The sequence below is a fragment of the Nilaparvata lugens genome, chromosome 11 (assembly GCF_014356525.2).
Source record: "Nilaparvata lugens isolate BPH chromosome 11, ASM1435652v1, whole genome shotgun sequence".
NCBI lineage: Eukaryota > Metazoa > Arthropoda > Insecta > Hemiptera > Delphacidae > Nilaparvata > Nilaparvata lugens.
Genome location: NC_052514.1, coordinates 17,488,666 through 17,510,903, shown reverse-complemented (window position 1 = coordinate 17,510,903; position 22,238 = coordinate 17,488,666). Strand labels below are relative to the sequence as shown.

The 22,238-nt window shown below is 34.4% G+C and overlaps 1 protein-coding gene across 4 annotated transcripts in view; it reads right to left on the bottom strand.

The window, feature by feature from the left end:
- Window positions 1-2,124: 2,124 nt before the first annotated feature.
- Window positions 2,125-22,238, bottom strand: part of LOC111050039 — an 89,723-nt gene continuing 69,609 nt past the window's right edge. For all 4 annotated transcript variants that reach the window (XM_039437705.1, XM_039437707.1, XM_039437706.1 and 1 more), the window contains 7 exons: window positions 17,819-18,036; window positions 16,664-16,867; window positions 11,875-11,980; window positions 10,086-10,210; window positions 7,906-8,085; window positions 6,666-6,781; window positions 2,125-3,329 (listed from right to left, as the gene is read on the bottom strand). In XM_039437705.1, coding sequence (XP_039293639.1) covers window positions 3,174-3,329; window positions 6,666-6,781; window positions 7,906-8,085; window positions 10,086-10,210; window positions 11,875-11,980; window positions 16,664-16,867; window positions 17,819-18,036 — 1,105 coding nt within the window. In that variant the 3' untranslated portion in view covers window positions 2,125-3,173. The remainder of the gene's footprint in view (window positions 3,330-6,665; window positions 6,782-7,905; window positions 8,086-10,085; window positions 10,211-11,874; window positions 11,981-16,663; window positions 16,868-17,818; window positions 18,037-22,238) is intronic.

Below are 22,238 nucleotides of genomic sequence, written 5' to 3'. Positions count from 1 at the left end.
ACTTGAATCAATAAGTGGAAAAGAAACGTTTAAAAGCAGAAGATGGTTACAGGACAGACATACACAACTGTGAAAGGAAAAACTATTGCAGCTAGACCACAAATAGAACCCTGTTGTTTGGAAAAACCTAAGCATCTTTGTTCAGCTCTAGTTCCATTGGATGTGAGAAGTGATTTATACAAACAGTTAGAGAATCTGACACTACAACGTTAATTTATATCAAAACATGTGATGATTGGCAAACCAAAAATAAGGACAACAGAGAATTCTCGGCATGGGACAACGGAATGTTACACTTTTACAGTTAATGGTGAAAAGAAGATTGTTTGCAGAGTTTTTCTTGGATGTTCTAAATATACCTGAAGGTGCTAGGAGCAATTGCAGATATGAATGAAACCGGATATTCGATGTCAGAGATGAGAGGTAAAAAAACTCCACCACAAAAAATAAGTGATGAGAGAGAAGCATTAATAATTATTGAGCACATACGCTCTTTTCCCACTTTGGAATCACATTATTATAGAAAATCAACAGAGTATACGTTCTTAGATTCGTCTCTGAATATTGGTATTATGCACAATACAAGGAGAAGTGTAGTGAGACCACACAGCTACCAGTTAGTTTAGAGAAACACAGAAAAGTTTTCCGTTGTTTCAAGTTGAAATTTCATAAACCGTAGAAAGATCTTTGTAAAACTTGTGTTGCAAATAAAGAAAAAAGTGAAAACTCAAAGAGGTTTTTCTCTCACATTTGCAAAGAAAATAACTTGCTCGTCAGTATACAAATGAAGACAAGGAAGCAGCCAAAAACGACCCTGCAACACTGCCATTCAATTTTGATTTACAGGCTGTTATAAATACTCCTAAAGGAGCAGCTGGTGGAAGCCGCCTGTTTCTCTAAGAAGAGATATGATCGCTGGTAGCACGATTGCTGATACAAGATACGTCTAGTTAGTAGGATAGGGGCTTGTTCGTTATCGGAATTAACCAGACTAATCGCTGCACCAGCTAAGAACGGCCATGCACCACCACCCACCAAATCAAGAAAGAGCTATCAATCTTTCCGGTGTCCGGGCCTGGTGAGTTTTCCCGTGTTGAGTCAAATTAAGCCGCAATTACTCAATTAAGTCAATTTACTTCTGGTGTTGCCCTTCCTTCAAATTTCAGCTTTGCAAACATACTTCCCCCGGAACCCGGAAGCTGCCGGCAGATCATCGGAAAAGACGCCGGCGGATCGCTGGCAGGCATTGTTTATGGTTGGAGATAGGGCGGTATCTGACTGCCTTCAAACCTCTAAGTTTCGTTCTTGATCGACGGGAATATACTTGGCAAATACTTTCGCTTCGATCCGTCTTGCGATCATCCAAGAATTTCACCTCTAACGTCAGCTGTGACGAGACAGTCTACTCTCAGACTTTACAAATGCGGCGCTTGATGACAGGTATATTACTGCATATTGAGCAGTAAATAATCGTGGAGCCAACGACAAGAATCAGCTTATACCTAATAATCAGGTCAAGTCTGCCAAAGGAAGAAAAAATCAGCAGAGAATACTACATAAGAACATACCACCATCATATTGAAACCAAATAACAGATTATATGACCACACTCAAATATCATGACAGACAGTGATTATCACTTTGCACTTGCTGGCCTCCCTGTTCATGTTCTTCTCCACGAAGTCTTAGAGCTGGAGTCTCTTTGAGATCACTGGCATTCATGTTGTGAACATTCTCGAATAGCCAGAATGTCTATAGTCTATTCATTACAGAATGTGATGAGACAGTCTACTCACACACTTTACAAATGTGGCACTTGATGACAGGTATATTACTGCATATTGAGCAGTAAATAGAACGCATCAGCTTATCATCAGCAGTATAATGTACTGGCGAAAACAAACAGTGAAATACTGCTTGTGGAGCAGTACTCTTTTTAGTCGATCAGATCGCTCAGCAATCAATAACTGAAACCAATAAAAATAGATGTTTGCTTGGAAACCAAACTTTACCTGGCCAAGATCGTGCCTCATAATGATAAATTGTCCTGAAATTCAATAATTATTTGATCTGTTAGAGCCATTCATATTGATCCAGCCATAAAGTGGACCTTTAAAAACTCTTATTTAGTTGTCAGGAACATAAACAGCAGCCAGAAAGCAAAATCTTGTTATTTTCACGCTTCAGCCAGGTTGAATATTTAAACTGCCTAAGAAAAGGATTCAACAATAATTGTGAGGAGCGCATCCACCATTTATTTATTCAAGGTGGCAGCGGAACTGTATGTCATCATACACTAGAAATACACTAGTATATTACCTAATATTTTGGCAGTATGAGATAAAATTCTCAAATTGGAGTTTTAGACAACGGCCTGTTTCTTCTTATTTGATTGTATTATTAAATTGACTATATAACAATATTAAATTAACTATAACAATATAACTATTGTATTATTTGATTGCTTCGTCCGACGAATAGTTATCATGATAATCACCATCATCTCAATCATCAAAGTAGAGCTAAGAATAGTAGGATACTGAGACACACACAATTTGGTTTTAAAGCTATTAGGAACAACAAAGTTTAACATGCATAGAATGTGGCGGCTGTGAGAAGCGACATGGAGGGAGATTCACCATATAAAGTCAGTGCAAATTATAGCATAAATGTGCCAGTGTTGCCGCTTTTCCTTTTCCATCTATAGTAGATAGTTATGATTCAAGTTATCCCAGTGAATCTCATCTGTTTGTAATTGTTGATTCTTGTCAATGTTAATAAAATCTTTTTAGATTATAGGCCTATTTTATTTGTAAAGAAATTATATTTTTCCAAGATTTGATAACAAATTACCATAATTGAGATGAAATATTTTGGTAGATCATCATATTTCCACACAGTTTACAAACAATTTGACACTGATGTGGAACTGGAAAAGGATAGAGCTATCTGCAATGTCTAATGACAGACAGGGATAGCAAACCAATATTAATCAGATGCTGACTTAATAACCTGAATCTCACTACAGTTCGCTGCTTATAACCACCATACAAGTTACATTTTGTCACAAGTTACAATAATTACTAGTAATAACAATTTGTAGTTACAACGAACAGCTAGATGAGTCCCTCGCGCAGGGGACGGGGATATAAGTTGCTATGCCACAGCCGACATCATCTGTTCGAGGGAGGGTCACGATTACCCCCTCGACCCCTCAGGATGGTCGATGCGTCTGACAGACTGTAGGTGCCTGGCTCGAACACGGGAGGGTACTCCAAGCCTGGATAGTCCGGAGTGGGGGGACTGCTGCTTGGGTCTTCCTTCTGCAACTGCAAATAATCATTCATTTTCACTTATTTATACATTGATTTATTTCATTTCATCCTAATTGGGGTATGAATGGGGTATGTCGTGTGTGCACACGAGTTCTGTGATTCAAATTATTTCTATGGACAAAATGGGAGTGCCTCAGAACTGCAAGTTTCAATTTGTCTAGTTTACGAACATAACCTTTTAGGTTCTGTTCAATTAGGTTTTGAAGGTTAAAGTAATGGTTGAGGAGTTAGATTTTAAATGGCAATATGTTAATATTATTTTATATGTGTTGATAATTTTATATAATAAACACAAATAACGAATATTTGAAATTCTCGCACTTTTGAGATATCACTCTTGCCAAAGACACCCAACAAAATGACAGCAGTCAATTACAAGAATTCAAGTTCGATTTCTCAATTGAAGAATACTAGTAGTTCTGTGAACAGTAGACCTCGCGCTTAAACTACAACCTCCTCTGAAACTGTCTATCAGAGTAAATTCTGTCCTGTCCGTTCATGACGGCGAGATATCATTGTAAAAACGGGTAATGACCGTTTGGGTTGTTGTATCAACAATGCTAATCATCTGTTGTATCTGTTGTAAACAACTACTATCATCAAAAGCCAACTTCCTACAAGACATACTGTGATACTGGCAACTGTTGCAACTGTTCAGCCCGAGTTGAGAGCAGAGAAAGGCGGAGAGGAAATGCTAAGCTACATTGAGTTATTAATTGCATGTGTCATTGAATGCAATCAATAATCCACTCGACAGCTGATTAATCATGAATAATCCCATAGTCCAATTTATACAGTGATATCGGACTATGGAGGAAATTCCTTTTACTTTTATACTCGTAGTTCTGTGAACAGTAGACCTCACGCAGTTTTTACATCCACAAGTATATGATGGACACAAGTACCACAGTACTACAGATGGACACAAGTATCCACAAGTACAGGATGTCACCTGTTCTAGTTGATTCAGTTGAATCACAATTCACAGTTGAATCTAATTTACTCTTAAAAACTGTTATTTGTTTTCTCCAAGATCAAAAACTCACTTATAAACTCAGTTCACGTTTGAATTTGTATCCCATATGATGATTTTTCCAGTTTCGTGATAATCTTTACATCTGATAAAAATATTTCTCAACTATTTAATTTTTTTTTTCTATCAAGAATATTATTGACCGAGTGAAGTGAGGTCTAAAATTCAAGACGACGGTTTTGCATTTCTCTATATTTATGTTTATGTATGTTTATATTTATGTTCCAAATTTACGGCGAAACGCAGCAATAGATTTTCATGAAATTTGACAGGTATGTTCTTTTTTGAATTTCGCGTCGACGTATACATAAGGTTTTTGAAATTTTGCGTTTCAAGGATAATACAAAAGGAAAAGGAGTCTCCTTCGAACGCCAATATTACCGTAAAAATCAGACTATGGAATTATCCATCATAAATCAGCTGTCGAGAGGCTTATTAATAGCATGCCTCATTGAATGCAATGACGCATGCAATTCATATCTCAATGTAACTTAGTAAGAAATAAGCTGTCGTGTGGGCTATTTATTGCATGCCTCAATGAATGCAATTTTTATGCACTAATAAATGCACTATAAGGCATTTTTATTTTCGAATCTAAAGAATATGATTGCAACATATTATCAAAAATAAATTGAATCCTAAAATCATGAAGTGTAGGAAATCAGCGTTATGGTAGACTATTTAATATTTCAACATACCGATTTCTCGCGACACAACAAAAAACCATCAGAGAAGATGGGCTTATTGGGTTGGCGTATCGACAGCCAGACCTGATAACAGCGCTCACACTTACCGATTCCGGGACGACAAGTCACGGTACGACATGACAGAAAGCTTTCTGATTAGCCAATTGGGTTGACGAATCGAGAATCAACCAATCGGAGAGCTTTCTGTTCTTTTATGCTGTGCCTTGTCGTCCCGGAATCGATGTTAAGCATGAAAATGGCAGTTTTCTATTAAATGTTCGTAACAGCTTATTGAGTTCCACATTAATATTTTTACTCCATGTCATATGAAATATAACAACTCTTCCATAGTGATTTCTATAGTTTGAATTTTCAGTTTAATATTTCAATTTTTCTGCTCTTTGTGTTACAGTTATTATATTCTACATTGGGATTTTTTCTAGACATTTTAAATTGATAGATTATTTATTTATTTTTGAGAAAACATAACAACAGGTCAATGTAACTTTCAGAGCGCGAGGTCTACTGTTCACAGAACTACTAGTAATTTCTTCGGCATTATTCAGTTCATTTAATCTTTTTTTCAATCACCTATTAAATTTGTTTTTCAAATGTGAGAATATCGATACTGATGGGCACTCATCATGAAAAATATTGAAACCCAACCTTATAGAAATAGACACGGCCAGACATCTGTGTAATGTAATGTTCAAGATATGTAACGAAATACGCGAAGCTTGGTCCCGAAAAACAAGTTTCTTCAAGGTTTAAAGCAATTTACTATGTTAAATATACAATAAACACAAAATATTTTTTTACAGAACTTGTAGAAAATTTAATTTCGAAGAGAAAGATGTAGAATAAGTCTATAAAAGACAAACGCAACCTTGAAAAAAATAATCCTTAATTACATACAAAACGCATGAAAAATAGAGAGCTTAACAGATTTTGTCTATTTTTAATGCGTTTTGTTTATAATTAAGGATCATTTTTCAAGGTTGCGTTTGTCTATTATGGACTTATTCTACACGTTTCTCTTTAAAATTAAATTTTTTACAAGTTTTGTTTTTATTGTACATTTAACATAGTAAATCTACGTCAAACCTTAAAGGAACTTGTTTTTCGGGACCAAGTTTCGCGTATTTCGTCACATATCTTAAAAATTACTGTAGCCTCAGGTCTGGAAAAGGTTTTATCCAATTTTTCTGTTCATTTTACATAAAGTATGCTAAATTGTACATCTTAATTAACAGCCAACAAATACCCGTGGGGCTTCGTTTCGGCAGGGTAACTGAAATCTTCCAGCCTGTACAACTTGGTAACTAAGCATTTTCAGACCTATGTTAATTAGAACTTTTCTCTTCTTTTGATGTGAGGGATCACGCCCTGACGTATGGGCACCTTTTTTCAGAGCACCCTGTAAACATGAATACATAAGGAGAAATGCGAAACCGTCGACTTGAATCTTGAACCTCACCTCGCTCGGTCAAATATTGGGTTAATACAAATTTTGAGTTTCTCAATTGGACGGTTTAAAAAAAGAAGACAGTAAATTATTTTACGCATTAGCATGAATTAATTATGTTTGAATAATGTGCTAAGTTGGCTTACCGGGATGACGTCAGCTTCCTCCTCAGGAGGCGATAGAGGAGGTGAGTTGAGGGATTCGCCTCCGGAATCACCCCGAGATGAGTTTCTAAATATTGCTTTGTGTAGTCTTGGTGAGCCTGTCAATACAAATATAATATCATTAATAGTAACTAAAAATTTGAATAACTGAGATGAGATATGCTAGTAGTTTATTTATTATATCTCTATTTCTACATAGCCTACCAATATCCCTGGCAATTTGGAAACGGTGCGCAGTTTGAAAAGTATGGAGTATCAGCTTTGTCGATATGTAGAAAAAACGTTTTTTGGAATCTTGAAAGTTATAACTAATAAAATATGAGTTTTAGAGGGAAATTTTATAGAACAAAATTTGTAGAGGACGGTTTTAAAAATATTTTTGTTCAAAAAACGGTTGAATATCTTGAACGGTTATTGGAATACAAGCGATATAGCAGAACCCTAAACATTTTGGTAGCTATCTTGTTTTCGAGGTGTTTACCTGTGATTTCGACTTATCATCATCATCACGATCCCTATTATGCTAGACCTAACGAAGAAATTGAGACATCTTCCACGGCTGTTATCCAAAAATGACCACGAAGTGCCTTTTTCATGACATTTGCGCCCGGACTAAATAGCCTAACTCTGCAGCGGGTTTATACAAAAGATACGGATTTATCCATAAATATATTTGTGTTTGCATCAATTTTGAAACTGTAAAATATACTGTTGTGAAACAGTAATCTAGAAATCCTTATAACAATAACAAACACCACCGTGAAATTAATACTAAATTATCATTGTTCCTTATAACAACAACAAAGATACCTTTAGGCTGGCCACTAACGACAGGACATGTTACATCATGCATGTTTTGTCATCAGCGAGAGGCTTTGAACAAAAAACAGCTGTTTGACGGTAGCTTCTAACATAATTAAAATAAAGAGCTAATAACAAGAATAAAACACTGGAGAATTACAAATTACAATGATACAAACATAATTTAAACTCGAATAGAGTTGTGAAGAGAGAATAAACAACAAAAAATCGAAGATACAAAAACCTAACAATTTTGTGTGAAGCCTTCTGATGTGAAGACAACAATGTATGACGACATGTGTGTACACACATGTTCATCATGCATGACCTGTCATTGGTGGCTAGCTTAGCAAGCAGTGCTGATAGTTTATGAAACTCATTTAATGAATAAAATCGACTGAATGTGTGAGGGCGGGCATACCTAGCAGAGTCTTGTGATCATTTGGTTTGCCGGTGAAGAGGCTCTTGAGCCGAGCAGCGGGGGTGGGGGTGTTGGCGGTCCCTCCCGAGCCCCTCCGGCCCCCCGTGGAGCTCCCCTGGTTCTGGTCGAGTAGCATCTCAAACGCCGCCAGTCTCATGTGTGACGACTGGTCGCTCAAGCCTGGCAAACCAAGCACACTCATAAATACAATTTTTATCCATTTATACACTTATAAGCACGTTTCCACTGTACCAGTTTGGCTTTGCAATGATAATCCAACAAGCTATCTGCGCATGCGCCGACGGTCTTTCCTATCGACCAATGACAGTTCTTCGTTTGTGGTACATTCTGAATGCACCGCGGTCAGAGTGTGAGGCAGGATTTATTTACCGGTAACTGGATTTTGAAACATGTACTGTCAAAATGGTTCCCATGAGACGTGGAACTTTTTATCGCTAGTAACAATTTACCGTGTTCACAGAACGTACACAATGTTGTATTAAGTTTGCTTCAATTTGTGATTCTTATAAAGATTAAACCACCAGCTGATCCAATTCAGTTTCAGCTTTCACTGTGTAAATGTCACTTATCCATACAAAGTGTGTGATTCAAATAGATCTTCTGTTGCAATTCATTATTGTTATTCTCATAATTAAAATTATTACTATTTATTGATGTTTCTATATAATTGTAAAAATGGATTTGGTAAAATGAAGTTATTATTAGAATAGTACACTTTTAACTAAATACATCATGACAACTGAAGAATACTTTAGTAAATGTTATGCTATATGCTGAAGACGATGTGGGGACAGTAAATATACTTTTATAAATGAAATACTTCATGACGACAGTTAACCATACTAATGTGAATGAAAAATGTACTCAAATGTATGCATAATATGCATGCAGCCAATAAATAAAATAATCAAAAGAAATTGTTTTCCACAATACGCCTATCGCCCGATTTCACTTTAAATAAAACAGTTTAGCTACATGATTTTTAATTGTACTAGCAAATTCTTTTCATTTTCTATTAGCAAATTCTGATCGATTCACGATATTAAATGACTTTCATTGAAAATCATTATGGTTGATAACGGAAATACGATAAGAAATTTGACATAATTATGAATTAGCTAGTAACATATGAAATTTAACAAGTGAAGTAGCTATGAAGGTACCTATACGGCTGGCCACTAACGATAGGACATATAATTATGATAAACATGCAAATACATACATATTTATCATGCACACACACACACATGTTCATCATGCATGTTTTGTCATCAGCGAGAGGCTTCTAACATAAAATAAACTCTGGATAAACCACTTTAAAATTACAAATTATAATGATAAAGAAATTATTTAACATCAAATAGAGTATCGAAGAAAAAAAATAGACAACAAAAATTCGGATAAGTTTTGAGTAGCTACTAAGTAGAAGGAATTTTGTCATCAATTCGGATCTTAATCTTTCTAAATTCAAAATTAATAATTGTTTCAAGTGTTTGTGTTTTGTTTCAATGTGGAAATTAGTGAAGAATTGGAAAGTCGCACATAACCTTTATTTGGACAATTTATTTTATGAAATTGGGAGAAAAGAAGTTTTGGACTGTAGTCTGTTTCTTTGTCCTTAAGTTGATTGTAAATGATAAATAAATAAATATAAAAAAACCTAGCCTCAAAAAATTTTGCTCGAAGCCTTTCCCTGTTATAACGCAACAATGTATGACGACATGTGTATCATGCATGTCCTACAATTAGTGACCATCCTAGGTAAACTACTAACTAATAGATAAACGAACGTAATAGCTAAACTTTAGAAAATCAAAGTTAATAATCTCCAGTTGGGCTAAATTGTGAAAATCAAACTAAATGAGACCAAGTCTATCCAAGTCAACTTCACAAACAGAAAATGTGAGCAAATTCCCCTAGCCATCAATGGGAAACCTGTTCCATTTGCTAACGAGGCCAAATAACTAAGCATGACTCTGGATGCAAGGTTGCGTTGGAAAGCACACGTGAAGAAGAAGAGAAAAGAACTAGGTATCAGATATAGAAAAATCTACTGGTTGATAGGCCGAAATTCTGCTCTTTCAACCTCCTCAAAGGATAGAAAGAAGTTTGGTGTGCTCTGAACAAATGCCTACATAGATTGATAAGATAATACTGACCACTGTTTTCAAGAGGAGCAACAGGAGGAGGCTGATAGAGAGCTGCTTTCTTGAGGTGATGCTTGCCTCTGCTGTCGGTCGAGCTACGCAGAGAGTCGATCCAAAATTTTTCCGGCGATCCATCTCTGTGCAGAAATTGAAACCAATCAAATAAACTTGTTTCCTCTTTATAATTACATTTCATTTAAGAAAATTGCAAGAATCATTTGTTTATTTTTACAGATATATAACTACTACTATTGAGCAAATCTATCAATTCTTCTTCTATTAACTCAATAACAAGCAATACCGTTTTCTCAATACCGTTTTCTCAATTACATTAGTATAAAATAATATTCAATTGATTTGAACCATTCAAGTACGGCTACATAAACATGAGTAAATCATTAATTTATTTATCAATACATATGCCTATAGTGAGGTCCACGTTATAATGGCGCAGTGTACGATTGATAATACTGTTGCTGTCCTTTTCTATCATACAACAAAACAGATAGCGCTATCTATCTCAAGCTTTGCAATGTTGTCTGTTTGCCAGAATATTTTATTTCTACTTTTGACAGTGACTGTACAAAAGTAGACAAACAATTCTCAGCCGCCATTTTTTTCTTCATTCTATCAAAATAGTTGAGTACACAAGTCGTATTATTGATTTGAAATGTATTTTTGAAACAATGGAATAATTTTTAGACATTACCGCATGAGAAACACAAATTGAGATACCTGAAATAACATTTTTAAAGTTGATAACTAACCATTCTAGACTTTATCCACGCTTCAGTTAGCCTACACGTATAATTTAGACCTACTCGTACCGGTATAAAATAATATTGAAAGGTTATTTCAGAATTATATCCATTGAAATTACTTATTTTGAATAGGATTTCTTTTTTTAAAAGAAATTGGAATAGAATACCTACCAAATAACTTTATTTCTGTTGTTTTGAAATTCAGATTGTTGCATCACAGCTTTTTAGATTAGCCGCCATTTCAGGTTTGTATAAAAATAAAAATCTAATCTCAGTTATGAAAGCAAATTTTTGAATCAAATTATGAAAAATATATTTTCTTGATTAATTTGACATCAAATTGATTATTTCATCAAGGGAATGATAATTATTATTAGATCAAATTTAATGGGATGAATTGAGTAACAGCTGTGTACAATCAGTGGCAAAATGGAGAGACTTGGCAACGTTGTTCTCCTATCTTTCTTCACTGCCATTATAGCGTGGACCTCACTATAGGCGAGAGGTGAGAGCACAGGCCTAGCCCAAAACTGCTCTACTCTCAAATTATATAAATAGTAAAATTTTCGGAAAATAGGTTATAATTTCACTTCCAATAATTTGCTTATCATTATTTTTAATTGTTCTTTTGATAATATAATTATATTGTTGGTTTCTTCTTCAATATTCATCTGCAGATAAACATTAAATCTATTTTACTCATTCATTGGACTTGAACGTGACACGTAAAGCATAGTCTTATTCTTTTTCGAAACTTCTATTTATACAAATTTGAGAGAAGGACAGTTTAGTACCTGTTGTCTTCATATTATTGTATGATATATGATCATTTGTGATTTTCAATAAATGAAATAAATAAGACTGTCTTATAAGTACTGGATATTCGATTGATTTGACTATGGCTAACTTGGGCATACATTTTTTTTTTGCATTTCGATTAAAAATTGGCTGGGTGCAACCAAGATTAACCAATACATATTTCTAACAAGAAAACACAAATAATAGAAAGAATGAAAAGTAGAATTTTATATAGCTCATACCGGTAATCTCTGGCTGACGTATCCACTGCATGTTTGTACAGACAATTGGTGAAGGACATCTTCTTTCCTGTTTTGTTGTCGTCAGTAGAGCTTGATGAAGAGTTTTCTAAAAGAAACAAATGGAAAAGGTTATGACAAGAAAACCATAAATGCAAAAAAAAATTACAGAAATTTAATGTATTAAAAACCACATACTTCATTAATCACACTTGTGATGAGAATTAAACGATCAATGCTTTCCTATGAAAAATATACTTAATAGACTATTAAATAGTAATTAAATACAATAATTCACATTAGAATATGCAATTGCATAGAAAGATACTATCATCATATTAACTATAGAGTGCTCCCCGAACAAAAGATTCAATTTCATACAGAATCATTACACAAACATAGATATTGTTGAAGATATTGATATTTAAAGATATTTTTTATATGTTATATAAACATATTTATTGGTGAAGAAGATTGGCTTCAGAGATTGAAAGAGTAATATTGTTCTTAGAATTGATCCTTCATCTAACAGAGAAAATAGAGAGATATCAAAACAGAGCATTGGAAAAAATTAATAATCACAGAAGCACAATTTATAGCAACAACACAATAAAAAATATGCAACAGAATAAATTATTTAGGATAATTAGGATCATCAAGTAAAGATCACCGGTACACTAAAAAATGGCACATTGCAGATTAATCAATTATTATCGTAAACTAGACCATCCTCTTCTAAATAGAGAGGTATCATTTGATTGAAAATTGAGAATTCCTTTAAAATAGAGAAGGTGAAATAAAAACAATAGTAGTGTAATAGTGAAGATTATTTAATAGTATTCATGATGTAAATTTTAAAATAGAAACCCCGAAAACCAAAAAAAAATACAAATACATTATCAAAACAATGCAGATTGCTATTTAAATAAGTAAAACATAAGTTTAATCAATTTCTAAAAAGCCATTGATGGGAAAGCATTGGTGTCGAAATGAAATAAATAAGTGACTTATAGCAACGCTATCACCTGATATTATTAAATAATATTACTTATTTAGGAATTCATATTCATATACGGAAGAAGCGATTACTTCTTTCAAAGAAAAACCACCATTTTTTTATCAACTGTGTTACTAGCCACTGTCGAGGGTTGCAACAAGCCAACACAACACCCATAATGCGCTAATATTGGCTGAGAATCAGCTGTTGGCAAAAAATAGCCAATCTAAGGACATTTCTGGTATCGTGCTGGCTTTTTTGGAACGATCAACAGTGGCCAGCTCAACTCGACCAATAAAATATTTTTACATATTTGTTGATGTAGATCAATATCCCTCCTTTATCATAAGTTAAGCCAAATTGTATGAATTGCTAATTACTTTTGCTTGTTCATGTAACTGATTATAATCAATGTGACAACGCTGCATCAGCTACCCCTAGCAGTTTTGACACACTGAATGGTATATGTGTTGAATAATAAACTTGTATTTCTCACAATATGACAACTCATATTATTCAGATTGTATTTTGAATTATTCAAATTCCAAATTTAAAGTAGGCCTAATAATATTTAGCACTTCATCTGATGGAATTAAAAAGTAACTGAATAATGAGAAAAAAAATTCCTGTATTTACTAGTAATAAATAAATTTATTAACTCAAGAATTTGGTTCAAACATAGAGTATTGTCAATAAAAAGAAAAAAAAGATAATTACACATTGTTAGGCATAGAAACAATATCAATTAATTAATTATTTACAGTTTCAGTCTTTAGTTATTGTTTCTGGTGGATTCACGGATCCATCGGCAGCCTTGATTGTGGGCTGATTAGTTTGCGCTTTCCTCCCCTTCCCCCTCTCCCAAAGAGGCAAGATAACCTCTCTCCCTCACCCCTCCTTCATCCTTCCCGTTTATCTTTCCACCCAGCACTTCAAGAATAGTGCTCGAGAAGTCAGCATGTCGTTTCGTTTCGTTCCGTGGCGTTCGAGTTGAACGCAATTATTACCTCGTCTCGTTTCGTGATATATGTAGCCTACAATATCATATAGGCCTACGCATAAAGACAGGATATCGTCAGCAGTAACTTCTACACACGAGATACAGTCCACTTCCTCGCCAGTTCCAAGGTTAGTGCAAATTAAAGACTTACTTTTGGGGTTGTCGACGTTTTCGTGAATTAAATCTTAACTGTACCCCAATCCATAGGTTTGGGGACAAGACGGGATTACCAGTTTCCTTAATTCCAGTTCAGTCTTTCATCTTACACTTTTAGAAACATCACATTTTAATTGATCTCTAGTCAAGATCAATTGGGTGTTACAAAACAAAGTCATATTGTAAACAGACAAATACCGACAGAAAACAAAACACAACAAACAAGAAACATACATTCAGAAAACATCCATATCACAGTTCAAATCAAGAATCACAGCCTACATGTCGAACTCAGTTTCATTCAAGAACTCAGCAATAGAGTAGAAAGGTTTCTTCTCAAACCACCTTTAAAGTCTACACTTATATTCATTGAAAGGAACTATTCTTACATGGAGAGGTAAACTATTATATAATTTTATACCACCCACAAGCCAGTGGTCTTGTGTCTTTTTCAGTCTACACCGAGGGACATTAATAATATGACTAGATCTTACATTAAAGCTGTGCAAAGAACCTCGTTCATCATAGTTTGATATGGTTTTCTTAACATGTATTAGAACAGTTAATATGTACAGGCTGTAAACAGTCAATAATTTTAATTTGATATAAAGAGGTCGACAAGATTCTCTGGGACTTTTAACATAGCTCTAAGAGCTCGCTTTTGACACAAAAGTATATTTTTTACTGAGGGAGCAGGGAGTATGACCCCATAGTTTAAGGCCAGATTCTATGTGGCATTGAAACAGAGCCAAGTACACAGTTCCCAATTTATCCACAGGAATTGTGTCTCTAAGTTTCCGGAGAGCAAAAGTGACTCTATACAGTTTAGTACAAAAACCGTTCACATGGGATTTCCAGTCCAGTCGCGAGTCAAGATGGATCCCAAAAAGTTTTACAGATGATACAGGATTTGTAAGTCCACCCCTTAGACCACAGACGATACGTTGAGTCTTATTTTCATTGAGGAGCAGTCCACCTTCAGAAAACCAGGCTGCTGTTTGTTGGTAGGGCTCATTTTCAATCTGCTTCAACATCTGCAGATCAGCATGACTCGAGACTAGCGTAGTGTCATCAGCGTAGAGTACTGATCTGCATGGCACACTTGATGACAGGTCATTAATCATACAGAGGAAGAGAAAAGGCCCCAAAACAGATCCCTGCGGAACGCCGAATTCAACTGCCCTTATATCAGATGTTGTGTTGCTGCTGAGTACGAACTGTTGTCTACCACTTAGATATGATTCAAGTAGCCTCCGTGATTCCTTCCGAATACCATATCTCTTCAGTTTGGACAGTAAAATACGATGTAATACGCAGTAAAAAGCCTTTGTTAGATCGCACAGAGTCAGTTGAGTAAATTCACTACTTTCAAATGATGACAAAATACACTTGACAATTTCCTCAACATCCATTGTTGTACATTTCCCTCGTCGAAAACCAAACTGACTTTTTTATAACTCTCAACTTTCTGTAATTCTCAACCATGAATCTGGCACCGTTCTTGTAAACTGGAATCACCTTTGATATTTTAAGGCAATCAGGGTGGTGACCCTCCTTTATACATTGATTAAACAATATTGTAAGAGATGAAACAATAAAACAAATTATTTTCTTCAAAATAAAATTTAACAACCCATAAATGTCTAATGAAAAAATACTCACAGCCCTTCTAAAACATCATTCTCACTTACTTCACACCATCTGAAATGACACTCAACTTCTATATTATTGTCTGACACATCAGTAATCTGTGGAATGTTTCCAGTAATTGCTGCTACAGAGTCTAAGAAAAAGTCATTCAGATTGTTAAGGTGTTACTCAACTTTATTACAGTTGTAGGCTTTTGTTTCCTATCTAACTAGTTTCCAGACAGTCCGACATTTATTAGAAGAATTTGTAATATGTTCACCATAATTATGTAGATTTTTTAGCCTCAATTATTTTCTTCTTGTACAGCTAGTTGCATTCATGAGAATTGCATTTGTACAGTAAGTTTAACGAAAGATTGAAAACTTGTGTTAGAAATGAGTATTTATTTTTAAAAATCTGATGTGGTACACTCACACAACTTTCCTTGCTCATTGAACTGTAAGCCTCATTCTTGAACGAAAATAATTTAGGGGAATAGCATAATGACGATTGGCGGCTACATATTTAAAACTATGATTATAATATTGTTATTAGTTATTAGTGTCATTTGCATTGTAAATAAATAAATATATATAATTGTTTTCAGAGTACATTTTCCTTTGTGTAAATTACTGTGAAATCCAATGATTTTTTAAATGTCGTCAAAACAGCTGTTCTACAGATGAAATATCTCGACTATGTGTTCTTTGGAATAAACTGCTCTACCTACTTACCACATGCACGAGAACGAGGTTATAAAGTCCATTTCTCAAGGATGGGTGGACTCACTGTTAGTTTCCCAGGAAGACTTATGCCAGTTGATAGAGTTGATAAATAACCATACAAGGTATGAATTTGAAAAAAAATCAGTCATTTTTGAGAAAATCGTAATAGAAATTTAACAAAATCCATTTTTCTCAAGAATATTACGGAGTAAAGTAATAAATGATCGACATGAAAATGATAAAAATTGGATGTAGGCCTAAGTAAAGTTATTGGGTAAAAATTACCTCTACGGTGCGATGAAGCTGATCGTGGACTAAGCAAAGGCTGTGCGTTATTATTGTTTGCATAGAATTTCACTTGATTGTGGTTTTTGAACGAGCGCCTCGTCTGGTTATTGACAATGGCGGCCGTGTGCTGATTATGATGGTTTTGATTTTGATTATGGTTGTTGTGCTCTTGTGATGGCGGCGTTCTATGCTGCTGCAATGCTACCAACAAAAAAAGCAAAAGCAAATTCTACAGTCAGTATTGTTGTAAATGTGCTTTTGTAACACATTATTACACTTGAAGTTTACAATAATGAATAAGATGAAAATAAAATACTACACCATCTTTGAACATATCTCATAAAACTCCAACTTGTTATCAACTTGTAAACATTTCTTTGCTAAAACAGTGTCCTTGCCGTAGAGGTAATTACAAGATTAGTATCCATGTAGGGCTTGCCTACATCACTATCCCCCCCCCTTAGGGATGTTGGTCTCCAATATCCAGATTTCCTTGATAAGGTGTTAGACGATTAATGTGTACAACCTTTGGTTTGGTTCTCCCTTCAGTTTTCTTAATCCTGTACACAATTGTCCTCTTCACAATATAGTACGGTCTACCGCCAATTGCTAGTTGTATAACGTTACTCCTTTTTGAAATAAAAATGCATCAGCAGAGATCGATCGATGAATGGTTCAAACGCAGGAAACATTTCAAGTAATGACTTTGCGCGTGAATAGTGTCGAAAAAATGAATACTTTTTAGTTGAAATTACTTTAGGAATCGACATATTTTCGACTCTTAGAAACGAGTCCAAAATGGCTAAAATTCCATTGAGTGACTATTAAAATATGCCATATTAATATACCATATTTTGTTAACGAGATTTGTAATTTTTATGGGTAGGGTGGAAACTACTACTAAAACTACTTTAATTTTTAACCAAGAGTTTTAATGCATCAAATATGTACAATGAAATGAATCACGACCAATAAATTAGGTCAGTGATAAAATGGTCTACACACTATTTTATGTTGGTTGTGTTGTATCATACAAACAATGATATTATGTTATAAAAAGAGAATAGCACAAGGTTACCTCATCTCTCTTCCTATCATTTTGATGATGTACTTATGGTAAGAAAGAATATAGATGTGTGTATTTCATATTACCTGCAGCATTTGGTGTGGACTGTAGATTGTTGTGATGGAAGGGATGATGGTGCGACGACAACAACCGATTGCTGTTGTTGTTAGCATTGTTGATGTTGTTGTTGTGCAGCGGGGTCAACAGGGACGCCTGTCTTCTCTCCTCGTCTTGTCGAGCCAGCATCAGCGCCTCCAGAGTGATGAAGCCTGTGGTGTCATGATCCTGCACTACCGACCGTTGTCTGCAATCAAACATCAAAACAACTTCATCAATAGATCTTAATTTGATAAAAAATTATCGATAAAAATTGCATGGTTAGAAAATAAAACAAGCATATCCCTATACTGAGGTCCACGATATAATGACAGTGGAGAAATATAGGAGAACAGCGTTGTCGATTCTCTGTTTTCTATTAATAGAAGATGGTTGATACCGGTATATCTAATGTAAAACTAACTGTTCACTAGTCCAGTCAATATATACATAAAAAAGAGGGTGTGCTTGCAATATAAATTGTAGTTCTGATTTTTCAATACATTATTTGGATACATGAGAGAAGTCCAAAACCAATTTATCCATGTAAAATTTCCTTGTGCTAGATACAGAATGGCCCAAAAACCTCGTATTTTCTGTTCATTTTCCAGTTTTTAGCTATTTCCGCAAAATCCAGTAATCGGACAGAAAAAGTTGCATCCGCCTTTTTTTAGATTATAAAATTCTGAATAAAATGAGATCATTCGGAACTGTGTATCTCCAATGAGTACTGGGATATGATTTTTCAAAAATAAGTGAAATTTGTAGAAAAAATCAATGTTGATGAATTTTAGTTTTTGATCAACAATATCTTCCGATTGTTATCATTTAGATGTATAATTCAAAATCCTTCTGGGCTCTCAAAAATGAGTAAAATTTAAAGAAAAAAATCAATTTTGATTATTTTCAGTTCATGATTAACAATATCCTCACATTGAATCCATATAAAGTCTCCTTCGTTTTCATGTGATTCATTTTGAGTTTTAGCCACCAACTGATTGAATTCAGTTTAAGCTTTCGCTGTGCAAACGGCCCTTAGATGTATTACTCAAAATCTCTCTGGGCGTAATTTTGTACTCCACAATCTGTGACCAGGTAAAGCGCTCTATCTCATAGATTTCCAGGTACACCTGACAACAATGCTCCTTGTATTGTGAAAAACACCTCATTTTTAGCTTCAATCATCATCACCAACTAAATTGTCCTCGCTGGATGATATAAGTTCATGAGACTATGCTCTTTGAGGATCACTCGTTAGATGCACTCTATTTCAGATTTCAGTATTTCCTAGAGGAGAGGCGCGCATAAGAACACCTCAAGGATCAACATTTCAAACACAACTTTTGACACAATGCTCGAATCTCATCGTACCACACTTCATTCTTCTCGGCTCAAGGCGGTTCAAAATCATGCGGTCAAATTCGATCGAACCACCTTGAGAAGCCGAGAAGAATGAAGAGTAGTACGATGAGATCCGACCATTGTGTCAAAAGTTATAAGTGTTTGAAATGTTGAAATGTCCTTGAGGTGTCCTTATGTCCTAGGAAATTCTGAAATGGAGTGTATCTAACGGGTGGTTCTCATAGAACATAGTCTCATGAACTTAAATCATCGAGTGAAATCTCATTGCGAGGACAATTTAGTTGGTGATGATGGTTGAAGCTAAAAATGAGGTGTTTTTCACAATACAAGGAGCATTGTTGGCAGGTGTACCTGGAAATCTATATGAGATAGAGTCCTCTACCTGGTCTCAGATTATGGAGCACAAAATTACTCCCAGAGGGATTTTGAATGATACATGTGAATGGTAAGAGTTAACTGTTCTCTTGCCTGATCCACTGACCAAAACAATTTTGGTAATTCCATCAGCCAGTTACACACTTGACCAACTTATCGGATAGTGAATGGCCCGCTCAAGGTCTGCAAAAATTAGGAAGTACAAAAATCTATGTATGTGTAACTGGCTAAATTGATTCAGAGATCGGACGATTCAGAGAATCACATATTTTTTCTACGTACCATAGATTACACAGAAAAATGAAAACTAAAAACCACATTGAACAATTTTTTAAGACAATAATCCAAGTTGAACACTGTATTCAGAGATGTTGTAAAATTTTCCCATCATGAAATATGAAGACAATATGTTGTAATTTCTGCTGGTAGTGTTTCATTTCATATGAAACATGAAGGAGTAAAAACGATAAAATAATCAAAGTTCTGTTAAATCGATCAGGGATTTCAAACATGAATAATTTTGGGGTTCAAAAAGCATGAAGAAACTCATTTTTTAGTGTTCAATGAACAAGGTTAATATTATCAGAAAATATTTGTCGTAAAGCACTAATCAAATTAGAAGTGAGGGTTATTCAGATAATACTAAATACTACAACTGATAGAAAGTGTGCGAATAAAATATTTCCAGGGAAAACACTATTTCTACGAATATAAGATAATTTATTTTATGATATAGATAATTACAGAGTAAGTAAAGGGTACAAAAAAATTTCAACGTGCTTTCTCGTGATTTATTTAGAAAAATAATAGAATGCCTTTTATTGCAGGGATCTCTCTTCTTTGAAAACTTCTCCATGCAAGTATGTACTTAGATTTTTTTTTCAAAATTTCTCTATGAAGTTATTTATGCATTTTCATTAGTTTGTATTTATTCAATCATATTTATTATGGAATGATTTGAATTTGATTTGAGACGTGAAAAAATACAATACTGCGATTCGAATGAAGAGCGGGAGCGAGATAACTTTTAACCCGTGATTGAATGGTTGAAATCGTAGTGGCCACCGTCAAGCAAATCTTTTCTTACGATATTATTGTATTATTTTTTGTTTTTTGTGCACATGGCTTAAAGCTCTATAATCATGATAAATAAACAATCATGACAATACTCTATTTCTCCACTCCAATTAAAATTTTATTTTTCAATTAAAATCCGTTGATTCGACGTATTACAGAATAGATTATGAAACTAGAAAGAAAAAATACAAGGACCTTTTTTTTAATTGTTTATATACGACATGTTTCGGTAATTGAATAGGTGTTTGAAATTTATATTCTTACTAGCAGGAACCCGTGCTTCGCAAGTATCTATTTTCAAACTTGATAATCTGAAAACTTGACGTAATGAAATCTAGAAGAATTGAAAATAGGCCTATAACCATCCTTGGTTAATTAAGAATCTAGCCTATATGCAAAATTTCAAGTTAATTAGTCCTATAGTTCAGACGTGATGATGCGTCAAACATAATTTTCCTATCCCGTACGTGTGTATAAGCCAACTCTTTATTTTATCATAGATATGGTTAACAACTGCAAGAGATAGTAGTGTGGAACAGAATAGTTGTGAAACTATGATAGCGCCAGAGGTGTCTCAAACACAATAGTAGGTACTACATGAACTTTTTGAAAGTGATTTGAAAACAAAATGTTAAAACAAGAGAACTGAAAGTTTTCAACCTTATCATTCTACCTCCATTTAAGAGAGGCTTTTGTTTGAGCCGAATGAAATCTTCTATCTTCTATATATATATATAAATGAATGTCTGTTTGTGTGTTTGTTCCCTATGACTTGAAAAATACTTGACATAACGGCATGAAACTTTGGGAATATGTTGTGTGAATATTGGGGATGGTTTCTGACCAGAAATTTCAATAGGGTGGCTGATAATGATTATTTATTAATCCACTTTACAGACCTATGTTTTCGAAATTGTCGGCCTAGCGGCTACCGAAGAACGGAAAGATGATCATGATTCAAGATCATATTGGGATAATAGGCCTATGATTTAGCATCTAAAGTTACCAGCTGTAATAAACACGTCACCCTATGATAAATTGTATAGGCTACTGGTATTACAACGGTAGTTTGGATTGAAGTGTAGTTGATTGATACCAGCTGTAGATAATGATTCCTTAGAAGACCTATACAAATAATTATCACTCCCCTATCAATGAGTAACCGGAGAATGTTGGAAAAAAATTATTCACCTCATGGAAGAGAGTTGTTCATATTGCATTCATTAATGGCAGAATAATTTACAATGTTTTTTTAATTTAGCTTAGCTTATATTCATCCTAAAATGGAAGATGGAAAGAATATGTAATTCTGTGTTTCATTGTACATTGCATATATTTCCTGGACCATCTATTGACAATCAACAACTATGAAAACATTGAATTCATCTTTGAAACACTGATTTATAAATATCTATTTTTTTTTTAATTCAACACTTTAGTGTTAGATATTACTACCAATTGATTGAGAAGAATATGTTTTGGGAATAATGAATGCTGCATGACTAAGCACATAGGAAGTCCGAATTCAGATGTAAATGAAAATTTTGATTGTCAGATACATTTCATGATTCACCAAATAAAGTAAAGTGTGACATG